The sequence below is a fragment of the Prunus dulcis genome, chromosome 5 (assembly GCF_902201215.1).
Source record: "Prunus dulcis chromosome 5, ALMONDv2, whole genome shotgun sequence".
Taxonomy (NCBI): domain Eukaryota; kingdom Viridiplantae; phylum Streptophyta; class Magnoliopsida; order Rosales; family Rosaceae; genus Prunus; species Prunus dulcis.
In genome coordinates this window covers 11,660,172-11,674,565 of record NC_047654.1, presented here as the reverse complement: position 1 = coordinate 11,674,565, position 14,394 = coordinate 11,660,172, and the positions used below count along the sequence as shown (strand labels likewise).

Sequence of the window (14,394 nt, the reverse complement as noted above, 5' to 3'; positions counted from 1 at the left end):
AGTGTCCATGCATTTAAAACTATGGACGACTGTAAGAATAACAAAAACATGTCGGTCAATGTGGTCAATAATTTCATACCTAAAAAATGTGGTTCATAATTTGTAGCTCAACTATCTCCAAATTTGTATCTAATACTAAATTAAATTCATTTGATTTAATTTTTCACCTTTTTTTCTTTTTCCCCTGTGTGTGTTAATTTTTTGGTTGATTTCGATGAAAAAGTGATGGATAACCACGATATGAAGTAATGATGTGATATAATTTGGATTGTGTATTTTTTTAATTTTATATTTTTCTTGAGTGTGTAAAATAACATTGCTTGAATGACATTTTACATAATATACTCACGAACATGTCATTTTACATAATCTACTCACTGAGCGGTGGTTTTCTTATCCCTTACCTATTTTGTTTTTCAGATAAATTAGTGGGCAAGACAAAGCCAAAACCAAAGAAGTTGGATTAGTTTAGAGTGATCAACTTTTATTTATATCTTGTACACTTGTAAAATTATTATAATATATATATAATGGTAATGTATTTAAACTAAAATTTCAGTATTTTATTTATTTATTTCAATTCACGTACCCTGATTCTGGAATATCCTTTATTTTCGGATCGGGCGTGACAACATGAAACACAAGATGTGATCCTGGCGAAGTTTGGTTCATCAAGGAAAATAGAAAAAGGGGTCAAGCTAGTTGAAGGGAGTTGTGTGGTACAATTGACAAATGATCAAATCGAAATTAAAGGTTCATATGAAGTGGTTGAACCTCCACCGCCTGCAGTTGCATTTGATGTTCTAAATGTGCGGGGAACAAGGGATGGGAATGAGACATTGGGTTGAGTTGCATTTGATGTTCTAAATGTGCGGGGGAACAAGGGATGGGAATGAGACATTGGATTCAACAACGAATATGGAGGCATTGGCAAACAAATCAAAAGGAGTGATTTGGTACAAAATCAAATTGAGGTTGCAGTAACTGAACCTGTATCACCTAGAGTTGGATTGGATGTAATGAACATGCAAGGAACCAGGGATGAGAATGAGATCTTAGTTTCACCAAGGGAGGCAGCAAACAACCAAATTAAGGGGATACGGGTCGTCGAAGTCCAAGCTGCAGATGTCTAATTGAAGCTCTTAGATTGGATGATTGATTCCAAAGATAACGAGCAAGAAATGATGGTTTTATGTAATAACCCAAACCAAAATATCTAAAAAAGAAAGAAAATAGCTTAAAAAGTAAGGAAAATATCTTTTAGCAAAAAGACAATTTTACCCTCGCATTTTTTAATAGGGAAAAAGTTGACTTTTCGATCAGGAAAGAATTTGGTAATTCCGATTACGCGTTGCGTAGAGCACGGCGAAACGAGTCCGTAGACACGGAGTAGACCCGAATCGGAGTTGTAACGAAGGAGTTATGGTCAAAAGAGTCTCAGTGGCAGAACCGTAAATATTTCAAAGTTCAGTTTTATAAACTCAGCTTTCTTCTCTCTTGAATCATCTCGACCAGCCAACTTCAGACAGCGATTTCTCCCAACTCAGGCCACCGTTTCAGGCAATACCGGTCCCAAATGAACCACCTCACTTCCCTCTATCAGCCCTAGCCCTCCTCACCTCCATCCGCAACTGTAGTAGCTGGAAACTGCCACGGAACAGGCTGGTTCCAACAGTTTTTCTGAAAATTTTTGGGAGCTCGTTCTCTCACTTCCGACCACCAAATCAATCGAGTAAGGTATGGTTTCTCAGCTATTATTCGTGTTCTAGCTGATGGGTATATGGGTTTCGATCGATTTTAGCTCTAAGGGGTTCGATTTTCGACTTGAAATCTGGCCGGAACTTCGGCTGCTCGAAACTACTATTTCTGGTCACTTTTTGGGGGTTATCCAAGAACAAAAGTGACTCCAAATGGGGTGTTTTACTTAGGGTAGGAGTTTGGAGTCTTGGTTACGAGATTTTTCGGCCACCTGAAATCGCTTTGGACACCCAAAGCTGCCCTGCGCGCTGGAGCACGTGGGAGAGGGTAGTGATGTAATTCTGTGCAGTTTTGTGACCCTTGTGTCGTCACGAGCGTGTGGGATTTTGCGGATCTCGATTCGGAGTCCGTTTGAGCCCCGAACGGATTTTCCATATCTCGCGATCCGTGGGTGCAGTGTCGTTAAATGATCGGATCGCGCTGAATTTTGGATATGTCGGTCTACACGATGTCATGATCGTGTAGGATTCGACGGATTGCGAATCGGAGTCCCGGATACTCTGGAATCGCGAATCCTGGGGCTACGGTTTGGATTTTAAGCGATAACGCAATTTAGCTAATCCGACCGTCCATTTCAGACCCAATTCTCAGAACACGGTTCCCTCACTGTAAGGAACCTTCAGGGAAGCCCAGATTGGCCATCAGAGATCGTGGACCCACGGGGTCCGGGGTCGGCCGATCAGGCAGTTTATCACTTAGTTGAGCGTCGGGCCTTCCCAAAACTGGTCCAAGTGTCTGAAAGGGTTAACGAGGGCATAAGAGTAACTTGGAAGGAGATGCACTTATTTCTAGGAGCCGGGAGCAGGGGGTTTAGTTGAAATTCTTTTTAGTCAGCAGTCTATTAATTTAATCTTTATGGGTAATCAGGCACCAGGAGCCCGACAGTACTGCAAAAGAGACCTTCGAAAGGTCGAAGTAGCTTGGACCATCTGTGAGTGGACTTTCTTTCATAAATCAGATTTCACGAATGATTTGATGTGATTTTATATAAATAAGTTTTATAAATGAGTTTATATTGATTTTATATAAATAAGTTTTTAGAAATGAATTTATTTGAATAAATTTCTTTATTTGATCTTGAGTAAGTTTTGTTACGGCTCTGAACATGATCAGTACAGTAACAGTTCTATAAGTCTGTGCTGCTTATTTACAAGTTATAGAAACAGAGTTTGAGGTTGGAATCAGATGAGATAGCAGCACAACTTGAGATTTCAGTTATTATTCAGATTTTTCTAAATGAATTTATTTTAAAACCACCTCGTACCCATTTATTTTTGGTGATTACCCAGAGTTGGACCGATGTCTACGGACATCCAGTCCGATTTTAGTTAGTCAGTGCACTTGACTTGCCTCACGAGTTTCGGGGACGCTCGGACCGTGAGTGCCAGGATTTGCGGCTCGGCAAACTTGGTGTCCCGAGACCTGCCAGGATTGCGGCTCGGCTAACTCTGTGTCCCCGAGACCTGCCAGGATTGCGGATCAGGCTGACTACGGTCCCCTGCATCCTGCCAGAGCGAATCGAGCTGACTTGGTGTCACCGAGGAATCTGCCGGCGGGACAGGCTGATCATAGTCCCCTGATTTCGCTAGTTTGCGGCTCGGGTAGCCTGTGTGACGCCTGAGACCTGCCAGGGAATTGACGGTTATGACAGGGGTACAAATAGGTGGTATTTTCAAAGGATTTTGGGTTTTCTCTTATTTAATTATGATTTTCAGTTATTTTATATCAGCTTCTCCAATTTTTCAGGCATTGATAGATTTATACAGTTTTGTTCAGTTATACAAGGTTTGAGTACAGTGCTTTTATATAAGTTTGATTTCAGTGTTTTATACAAGCTTTGATTTCAGTGCTTTTGAATAAAATTTATCGAGCCTGATTATGATTTACATGGAAGGCTTTGAGTTTAGAAGGCTTTAAATGGAATGTACGTATTCAGTTTATTTAACAATTTTTATAGTGGGGGTTATTATGATTGTTAAACTGTTTTCAAGAATTCTTATGTTTGGTCCACTCACATCTTCAAATTGTTTTCACCCCCAGGCTGTAGAAGTACGCGGGATCCACCACCGGGCCAATTATAGCTTCCGCACCAAGGTAGAGTTTGTAGAAAATCTTTTAAACTTGAAAACTTTAAAGTATGCTCTGATATCTAGTATTAGTGGAAAACTGGAGATGAGATCTGTTACTTGAGATATTCTGGCTGTTGGAATGGATGTACTGATTGTTTAATAGGTGGAAAAATTTGGGATTGGTCAAAATACAGGGGAGACTCTGCCGAAACTTCGGCAGAAGTCTAAGGGAATTTTAAAGAAAATTTGAAGCAAGAGGTGTAAAAAGGTCTTTTGTGCCCGACATTCGCCAGGTGTCGGACACGCACCGGACTTGGCTCGAATTCCAAAGCGAAAATTGGGTCGGGTCCTGTCATTCCTAGTCATCCAAGAGTTTAATTTCCTCCTAGTGATGGTGGGGTTTGTTATTTTATTTTTTGGACTAGGATTCCTAGAGTTTAATTTTCTCCTAGAGTTGAATGAGAAGTTTAAACCCCTTCTCAAAAATCTCAAATTCACACTAGATTCTCTACTACCACGTATTAGCCAACAGATGGGTGATGAAAACAACGTCAAATTGGGTCTGTTCAAAGACGAATTAGAAAGCCTTGGAAGACAAATGAAGGAGGGCACAAGGCTTCTTGTCAAGTTATCAAAGCCTATTAGTCTATGGAACTGTTGCATCTGGTACAATTGGTGCAACTACACAGAGCTTAGTTACATGGACCAACTTGTCCCATTGAATAAGTCTCTCACCATACTGTTAGAAACACTAAATCTGCTGCAAGAAGCAAGGGATGTTAAGGAGTGCTAGCTTTTCGGACGACGAGCAAGATGAATGGGAAAGAAGACTCTTAGATTTGCTGAGAGTGCAAACGGCAGGGAATGTGCAAGAATTTTCAGCAAGTAATGAAGAAGAAACCAAAGTGCATGGGCAAACTGTAGGAGAATTATTCTGGGTGATGTTCGATACCGTTGTAGAAGTGAAACACAAGAATAACATGTTCAAATGCCCCCTCCAACATATAAAATTGACGCTAGACTTCTTAAGGCCATATATAGGGACAGCAGAGCTGAATCTCCCGAACCAAGACTTAGAATTTGTTAAAATACAAATAGAGAAGGGTGTAGAACTCGTTCGCAAGTGCTCCAAGCAAGCTAGATGCAAAAAGTACGAATATACCAACAAACTTTTTGAATTGAATCAATATTTTCAAGGACTATTAGATATCCTGATGATGCGGCAAGCACGGAAGGTGAGGAAGTGCCATGAAACAGAAACGGTGATCAAGCGAATTGAAGAGAGTGGTGTGATACAAAACCAAACTCAAATTGAATGTACCAAATTGGATCAGGATTTTCAAAGAGTGTTAAATATACTGAGGGCGTGGCTAGCAAGGAATGTGAGGGCAGGGAATGTGAAGAGGCAGTTTGGGGATGTGAGGGAGCAGTCTGGGGATGTGAGGGAAGGCTTGGTGTCATTGATCAAGCGAACTGAAGAGAGAGTGGTGTGCTAAAAAACCAAAAATCAGAAGAAAGAAGAAGAGAGAGAGAGAGAGAGAGAGAGAAAGAGAGAGAGCAAGTGAAAATAATTGCTGTAAACAAATATTTTATTTGATCTTTTGCTTTAATTTTCAGGCTTTTAAATCACACACACATATATATATATATATATATATGTAATTCTGCATTAGCAAACTATTAAGTCCCAAATTCAATTTAGTTTGGGCGGTTTAGTCCGAAGCCGAATCCATTTTTTTAATACATTTTTTCAACTTTATTAGTCTAATTACAACGAAAAATTTCCATAACCTCCTACATACTGTTTATTTTCCAACACATCACACCTTTTCAGAGTGGTAACATGCCACCAAAATTTTAAAATCCATTAACTAACATAGTTACAGCCAAAGATAAAGTTAAAGTGGCAATTTTTATCGAGTTATTAATTACAAATCTCTCTAGGTAGCCAATAAGAGGAGTACACATGTACAATAAAACAAAATAAATAAATAAGTAAATATATATATGTATATATATATATATATATAATAAAGTGGAAGTTTAACACCGTTAGATGTCTGTTAAGTGGTGTGAGGATATTGAAACATTGGATTCGGTACCAATCCAGACAGCGGAGACCAGTTGACTACCTCTGATGATTTCTGAGATCTGAGCTTCTTCAAGAGAAAGAGAGTCCAACAAGAAACCGGGGAGGCTGGAGGGGGTCTCTTGACCCACAAGATTCATGTTAGCTTCAACAAGAAACCGGTTTAATCAAGGCCTCTGGAACAAGAAAACTGGTCTGACCCCATTGATCAGGAGCTAATCAAGGCCTCTGGATTTGAGCGAAACTGGTCTGAATTGATCGCCAATAAGGTAGATCAGGATTTTACATTGAAACTGTTCAAAGTTCTGTAAGTTTAGATTGTAGCATATATAAAAAACCGCTGGGTTATTGTTGTTGTTGTGGCCATGGCACTGGCTTTGGTTGGAGGGGCTGCCATAGGAGCACTCTTCGGAGCGCTGTATGATGTCGTTAAGGAATCGATGGGCAGGACTGTTTTGCAGTATAAACCCCTCCTTGGAGATCTTAAATTCACTCTGGAATCTCTACGGCCGCGCATCGTCCAACAGATACGAGATCATAATGTGGAGTTAGGCCTCCCGAACGACGATATCGAGAGCCTACAAAGACAAATGGAGGACGGCATAGTGCTTGTTAGGAAGCTGTCAAATATTGGTATGTGGAATTGTTATGCATGGGGCAGCTGCTGCAACTGCACAAAGCCTAGTTACAGCGACCAACTTGTTGACTTGGATAGGTCTCTTAGAATACTGTTAGAGATATTGAAGCTGCAGGAAGCAAGGGATGTGAAGGAGGTCTTGCTTTTGACTAGGAAGATCGATGACAAACAAGATGAATTGGAAAGAAGAATGTCAGATTTGCTGAAAGTGCAGCAGGAAGCAGGGGATGTGAGAGGGTCTTCAGGAAGCAACATAGGCACGACGGTACAGCAAGGAAACGAAGGGAATGGAGGGCATCAAGTGGCGCCAGTATGCGGAGTAGGAGGGGCTGCTACTCTAGGAGCAGTTTTTGGAGTGTTGTTTGATACCGTTGCGCGAGTGAAGGACAAGACTATGATGCTTAAACGCCCTCTCGAAGATGTCAAATCCACGCTAGACTCGTTAAAACCACTAATAGAAGAAATAGCAGCGTATAACAAGGTATTGAATCTCCCAAAGGAGGAATTAGAAAAGGTTAGATTTCAAATGGAAGAGGGTGTGGAGCTACTTCACAAGTGCTCCAAGGTTCGTCAGTGGACTAGCTACAACAGGTATGAATATGCAAACAAACTTCTTGGATTGGATGAATCGCTTCAAGGATTGTTAAATATATTAAGAGTGCAATTAGCAAGGGATGTGAGGGAGAGGTTGGTTTCCGTAAGTAAAATAGAGAAGTTGATTGATCAAATTGAAGAGAGTGGTACGGTACAATTACAGAATCATCCAACTGAAATTGAAGATTCATGTGATGTACTTGAACCCCCACAACCTGAAGTTGGATTGAGTGTGCAGGGAACAAGGGATGTGAAGGAGACATTGGATTCGGCAGCAAAAATAGAGGTTGGGGTGAAGCGAATTGAAGGTAGTGGAGATGTACAAGGTCAAACTGACATGGGAATAGGTGAACCTAAGTTGCCTACACTTGAAGCTCCGGATGTTGAAAATGAGGTGATTGAATATGTATCTTCAACGGTTACAGTTGGCTTGGATGAAGACCTGATATGTGTTTCTCCCGCACCTTCCTTCACAGCGATGGATGACGAACCAACTGCTTACTTTAGTGATTTCTCCACATCCTACCTGGAAGACAAAATCTCTCATGTTTCAGAAGATGCTAACCCGATGGCTCATTTTCATGATTCCTCTGCATCCACCGCAAGAGATAGAAGCTCTTATGTTTCAAGGGATGTTGGGACAAAGGTGATTTCCTAGTTTGCAATGCACAACATCTATCTAAGATTTATTATACCTCATGTGTTCTTACTTCTAAAATTTCTACTTTTCGTATGTGTAGTTGTGTTCTTACTCTTAAGTCTTAACAATATGGCTCAGGTGCTTTTCCAACTTTTAACATGCTCTCTTTCTTTCAATTTAGTTTCCTCTTGGCAATCCTGTCAAGTCTACACAGATATATTTGCACCAGAAGTTGGAACTGAAGGTGAGTGCTGATGACAAAAAAATGAAGAAAGTCACGGAAGCTGTCTGTGCCATAAGGGGTATAATTCTAACTTTTCTGGCTCAGTTTTGTTTGAGGAGCTTCAATATTCAAAGCATTCCAAATAATTTCTTTTTGTATTTTCCATTCATTTTTCTGTTTATTTGGATGAACAGGGGTTAGTTCGATTAGTTGGGATGCGAAGAACCAAAAGCTAACAGTGTTTGGACAGTTGGATCCAATGGTAATACTGACTAAGTTGAGGAAGATAGTTCGTAAAACAGAGTTTATATCAGTAGCCATGGAAGAAATAAAAGAAGATAAGAAAGAGAGAAATCTTACTATGAAAGAGAAAATGGAAGACAACAAAGACTGCAGCATTGGGTACAGCCTGCAGCATTTTGCTGAATTAATTTCGGATCAAGGGACTCGGCATCTGCGTACTGATGAAAGGAACTAAACGAGCAAGCATCCAACTGTGCTTCTGCTTCAGATGCCAAGAGTGTTAGAGGTTTAGGATCAGATACGTACGGTTTTGATTGATGCTGTAAAGGTTCAGATAGGTAGGTAGGGTTCCAGTCCTGATTGTATGGTTCATGAAGTAGCTCAGCAATGAAGTCTGCTATCTCGTATAAGTAGAAAACTTTCAATTTGACAAGCATTTGTTCCTTGTCTGAGTTGTCTCTTGTGGACAAATTCCAAAGAAAGGGTACACAGCAAAACCGAAAATAGTTAACTGGTGTACCATGTTCCTGCTAGGGTGTTTTTTATTTCCTTTTGCTCTATAATATTCATTTGATTCTGGTCATTTTTTAACTTTTGTAAATCCATTTGCTTTTAGGTTTATATCTGCTGTAATTATATGTTGGTTTGTTAGCGGTAGTCAGTTCACGACAAATTTCCCTTCTTTTTCCCTCCTCTTAAAGCAGAATCCCTTTTTAACCTCGAGTTCTTGATAGTGGAACTTTGACACTTTGCAAGTGAAGAAGAAGGATCTGCTTTATAGATTTTTTGTTTATATAGTGTTCGTGGTGATTTCCTTTCACCCGGGAACACCTAACTAGCAACAGATTTCTCCTATCCAGCACAAATTTGTAATTCTTCATCAGCAAATTCTTGTTCTTATTTCCCTTCATTCTACATTCAATCATCAACTTCTGTTGAAGTGCAAAACCCATTGGCATCCATTGAAACACGAAGATTCCATATGCAATGAGTGGAGCAGAAAATTGTACGCAAAATTTCAAATTTTATTCCATAAGCTAAACTGAGAGTTATTCACAATTTATTAACAAAATCAATCATCCCCAATACAATATTCACACGAGGAACACGAAATGAATGCACAATAAGGAACAATAATTGATATTTTCAATTGATGAGATTTCTTGAACAAGATGAATAGAAGCATGAGCATCCCATACACTTACATTTGACATGCAGACAGATGAACTAAAAGCCTCCACACATACTACCAGTTTTCCTTGACGATTTTTGATTTCTCAAGTATGAATTTCCCTTCCTTGTACTTCTGCGTTTCCTCATAGGCTCGTTCGTACTTCCAACCAAGCACCTCACGACAGTCACAGCAGGAGACATCAGCAACAGTGTGCAGACCAGTCATGAGTTGTCTGTCTTCTTTCGGCCCAACTGTAATGTTCATTGCGTGTGAAAACAGAAAGGCTCGACCATTTCTACCCTATGATTTAGGAAAAGAAATAGTCGAATCAAGTCATGTTCTTGCAATCCTCTTATCATAGTCACATCCAGAACAAGGTTAATATAGGCATTAACCAAATCAATACAATGCAGAACATAAAAACCCTCAACCAAACAGAAAACAACTACTTGCCTCCTTCCCTTGGCTAATCAAGTTTGAATTGAGTCTTCATTTCAACTTACACGAAGGCTAAACTTTTATTCCTCATTTCATCCAAAATCTAGTGACAAGTAAACGTCTATTCATTTCATTTTAAAGAATAGATTCTCAGTAGCATATCAAAAAAGGTCTCTTTCTTAATGACAGACAATCAAAAGAAGCACAACAGCTTAAGTTGGTGAACTTTCGCAATTTGAAGGAGCGTAGTTGTGATCTTTCGCAACTACCCAATCTTGTGCCCAAGTTGGTGAACTTGCCACAGCCCGAAGCTCGCCCTATGGACCTAGATACTAACGACCAGAAGTTTTCTATTGGATCTTGTAGGAAAAGTGTCAATGAAACTTCTAACTCTTCAGTTCTGGAGTTTTGGAGGTTCACAGAGAATAATGAGTTCAGGTTAAGAGCTGAACAAAATACGCATACTACCGTCTCTTTAACTCTGCGCATTGCTGATACCTGTGGTAAGTGCATCTGCCATGAAAATGGGTTAATTGTTTCCCCTTATTTTTCATGAAGTGAACCTGAATGTTATTTGTCTATACAGGTCGTGTGAGGAATATCCATTTTAAGTTCTATCTTGATTCTGATACTGCAATGTCAATTGCTGGGGAAATGGTTGAGCAACTTGATCTTTCACACGAAGATATCTCTGTCATAGCTGAGTTAATTGACAAATTGATTATGAAGCTTGTACCAGGCTGGAAACCTTCATCCGAAAGTTCATCATGTGGAGCTAACAGTTCATGTGGGGATCAACCTGCACATCAAAATATTCTGTCACCATTGGCATATGCAGAAGACCAAGATAACCAAGCAACAATGATTTCAGATACCTCAGCCTGCTCAGCCCAGTATGGCGTCCCTACTGCCTCATGTAATGTCAACGTTTCAGAATCGGCCAAGTACAGTTCTGATGAACGCTGCACAGGTTCAGATAGGTACGGTTCCAGTCCGGATTGTATGGTTCAGGCCAGACTCAAGGAGAAGAGCTATGAAGCTGGTTCTGGTGATTCTGTTGTTATGAATGACGCATGCCCTGACATGTCAAGCATTTGCTCCTTATCTGAGTTGTCTCTAGTGGACAAAGATCGGTATGATGAGCTGAAGGGGGAGCTTGTTGCTATTGATGTGCAGTATCATCAATGTCTTCTCGAACTCTTGAGGATGAGGGAAGAAGAAATTCAGAATGCCAAGAAGAGGTGGATAGAAAAAAAGAAAATAGCTGTTAATTAATGTACTATTTTGTCTTCCTGGGGTGACTTTATTTCTTTTCCTTGTTAACATTCATTTAATTCTTGTATTTTTTTTTTTTCCTTAAGAAAACGCAGGGATCTGTTTTGGTACATAATTTGTTTTACGGTTATTAATGAATATTTTTTTGTTTTTTTTTTTCTCTTCCATGAGTTCTTGACTGTTTATTTCATGTATAAACAATTGTATTATCATGAGATTATGATTTGATATGAAAATAAACAGAACAGTAAAACCAAAAGCTTTTAATTCAAGTTAAGACAGATTTCGTCTCGCAGTTTGATTTTTCTGTTGCCATGTTTCTTCAGTTGAACTTCCAATTGATTTTCTATTTTAATTCCCCATTTCTATTTTGATTTACTCACTTGCCCTAAAGATTCCTAGTCATCCTAGAGTTTAATTTCCTCCAAGTGATGCTGGGGTTTGTTATTTCCCTTTTTTGAAAAGGATTCCTAGAGTTTAATTTCCTCCTAGTGATGCTAGGATTTGTTATTTTCGTTTTTAGACTAGGAGTCCTAGTAATTCTAGGGTTAGAAGTAGTATTTATTTCAACTCCAGTGCAATTTTAATCACTAACAATATTTACGAGTAAGCTCTAGATTGAAACAGAGAATATGTTTTCTGGTCTTTTGCTTTTGGCTAGGAAAATCCTCGACAATCAAGATGAATTAGACAAAAGATTGTCTGATTTAGAGAAAGTGCAAGAGGAAGCCGGGCTGAGAGCACAACAAAAAACAAATATGAGGGAGTTTTCAGGAAGCAATAATACACAAACGATGGGGCATGACCGGAGTGAAGGGAATGGTGTGGAAGGGGCTACTCTAGGAACATCGTTTGGGGTGCTCTTTGGTGCTTTTATACAAGTGAAGGACAAGACTAGGATGTTTAAGCGCATCCTCGGGTATCTCGAATCCACGATAGACTCTCTAAAACCATTTATAGAAGAGATAGTAGAATATAACAAGGTATTGCATCTCTCAAAAGAGGAACTAGGGAATTTTATAACACTTATGGAGAAGGGTGCACAGCTCATTCACAAGTGCTCAAAGATTCGTAAGTGGGCTAGCTACAAGAAGTATGAATATGCCAACAAACTTCTTAGATTAGATGAATCTCTTCAAGTAATGTTAAATATATTTAGAGTGCAATTAGTAAGGGATGTGAGAGAGAGCTTAGTTTCCTTAAGTAATACAGAGGCTATGATCAAGCGAATGGAAGGGAGTGATTTGATACAAAATGATCAAATTTTAAGTATAGGTGGTTCTGCAGTGCCTGAAGTTCACCTGCATCGACCTGGATGTATTGAATGAACATGGAACACAAGATGTGATCCTGGAGACATTTGGTTCACACAAGATGTGCAGTGCCTTAACATTCATTTGATTCTTGTAAGTTTTTTTTCCCTTAAGAAAAGGCAGGGATCTGTTTTGGTACATAATTTGCTTTTACGGTTATTAATGAATATTTTTTTGTTCCATGAGTTCTTGACTGTTTTATTTCATGTATAAACAATTGTATTATCATGAGATTATGATTTTTTTTCCCCTTTATTAGTGTATATCATCTTTCTCTCAAGTCTTCAATTACCATGCTATTAAATTCATGCGCATATGAAAATACGTGTCCGTTCTATATTTAATAAATTATTAAAGATTTTTAGAAAGATTTGTAATCGTTATCTCTTCTATGGTCTCTTCATTACATCATAAATAATTTTTTTTATTGATCAGAAAGGAGGTGATTTACTTATTTTAATTAGAGGAGGATTCGAATTTTGAAAAAGGAAGGAGAAATAGTGAAAGATGATTTCATTGAGAAACCGATTGACAACAAAAATTGTGACTAATACAATTTCTTTTTTATTAATCCAAAGAAAGAGAATGACTTGATAATAAAATAACTAACACTTAATTATTCAATCGATTTTTTGGATTTTTTTTTTCTTTTCCCTTTTATACTTCAATTAAGGATTGGGAGATTCACTATTATACCCAATATGGGGGGGCCCAAATTATAAAAATACCCTATAAGAAATGGACTTTAGAAACACACCCAAAGCTCATTTACAACATAACAAAAAAGCTTTTAACTTCTTATAAATTATAAAACCGCCATCAATTTCTTAAAACAAGCCAAACTCCAAAATCTCGTAAAAATACCCAAACACTTAAGGCCAGCTGTCATTTTTTGGGTTTTTTTTTGGATTTTTTTTATTATAGAAATTCAATTGTGTAAGGTTTATTTAAAATATTAGTGCTAGAAATGAGTATATCACTAAATATCTCTTAAAGATTCCTAGTCATCCTAGAGTTTAATTTCATCATAGACGCTAGGGTTTGTTATTTTAGTTTTTATACTAGGATCCCTAGAGTTTAATTTCCTCCTAGTGATGCTAGGATTTGTTATTTTCATTTTTTGACTAGGATTCCTAGTAATTCTAGAGTTTAAAGTAGTATTTATATCAACTTTAGCGCAATTTTTATTTCTAAGAATGTTTACAAGTAAGCTCTAAATTGAGTCAGAGTTTATAATTTTCTTTTTTTTTTTTTTTTCTTGCTTGCTGGATTAGAAATTAGGTTGCCATGGGCAGGAGGGACTGTTTTGAATGAGAAGTGCAACAAAAAAAGGAAGAAGAACCCGTGAAATTGACAAAACAAATCTTTTTTTTGGGCAGCAACAACAAATAGTAGTTTACAGCACCGTCAATCCTTCAACCTATATGGATAAGAATTAGAGGGAGCAACTGAAAGAGAGAAGGTAGAGTTCCAGATCGCATGTATCACTTGGATTGAAAATAAGACCGATAAGAAGATAAAAAAGAAATTCATGAGTAAACATCCTTTAATGCTTGATGTTATTAAGTTAATTACGGAATTAGAACTTGCTACCATGCTCAACAAACTGATTAGGGTGGAGAGGATTTAATTATCTGAGATTGACCAAGGTGGGGAGAGGAGAGAGAGAGAGAGAGAGAGAGAGAGAGAGAGAGAGAGATTTAAAGATGCATATCAGATGTCTCTCTCTCTAGTTCAGAGATGATTAGTTTTCCGGTGGACAAGGGAGTGGTTGCAATCCCATATCGTTTTTACATTTTTATGAAGCGGTTGCAATCCCACATCGGCTGCTTAGATAATCCTCATCTGTTTTTCCCTCTATGAACATTTCATTCTAGAGTAGCGATGTTTTCACAGACGTTCGGCCATTCACTTTGTTTGGGCTTCAAATGTCTCTGTACA

At 38.5% G+C, this 14,394-nt stretch overlaps 2 protein-coding genes across 2 annotated transcripts; both read left to right on the top strand.

The window, feature by feature from the left end:
• Positions 1-6,130: 6,130 nt before the first annotated feature.
• LOC117627704 lies at positions 6,131-8,854 on the top strand. Its single transcript, XM_034359905.1, has 3 exons — positions 6,131-7,793; positions 7,969-8,089; positions 8,205-8,854. The coding sequence occupies exons 1-3, from the start codon at positions 6,282-6,284 to the stop codon at positions 8,486-8,488; spliced, it is 1,917 nt and encodes a 638-aa protein (XP_034215796.1). The 5' UTR covers positions 6,131-6,281; the 3' UTR covers positions 8,489-8,854.
• Positions 8,855-10,102: 1,248 nt separating this feature from the next.
• On the top strand, positions 10,103-11,292 carry LOC117628060 (probable serine/threonine-protein kinase WNK4). The gene is made up of 2 exons (XM_034360420.1): positions 10,103-10,368; positions 10,452-11,292. The coding sequence occupies exons 1-2, from the start codon at positions 10,185-10,187 to the stop codon at positions 11,138-11,140; spliced, it is 873 nt and encodes a 290-aa protein (XP_034216311.1). The 5' UTR covers positions 10,103-10,184; the 3' UTR covers positions 11,141-11,292.
• The last annotated feature ends 3,102 nt before the right edge of the window (positions 11,293-14,394 follow it).

Coding starts and splice junctions, on each gene's coding strand:
- LOC117627704 (XM_034359905.1), top strand. CDS start 6,282: ATGGCACTGGCTTTGGTTGGAGGGGCTGCCATAGGAGCACTCTTCGGA. Junction 7,794..7,968: donor CAAGGGATGTTGGGACAAAG/GTGATTTCCTAG, acceptor CTTTCAATTTAG/TTTCCTCTTGGCAATCCTGT. Junction 8,090..8,204: donor AGCTGTCTGTGCCATAAGGG/GTATAATTCTAA, acceptor TTGGATGAACAG/GGGTTAGTTCGATTAGTTGG.
- LOC117628060 (XM_034360420.1), top strand. CDS start 10,185: ATGGACCTAGATACTAACGACCAGAAGTTTTCTATTGGATCTTGTAGG. Junction 10,369..10,451: donor GCGCATTGCTGATACCTGTG/GTAAGTGCATCT, acceptor TTGTCTATACAG/GTCGTGTGAGGAATATCCAT.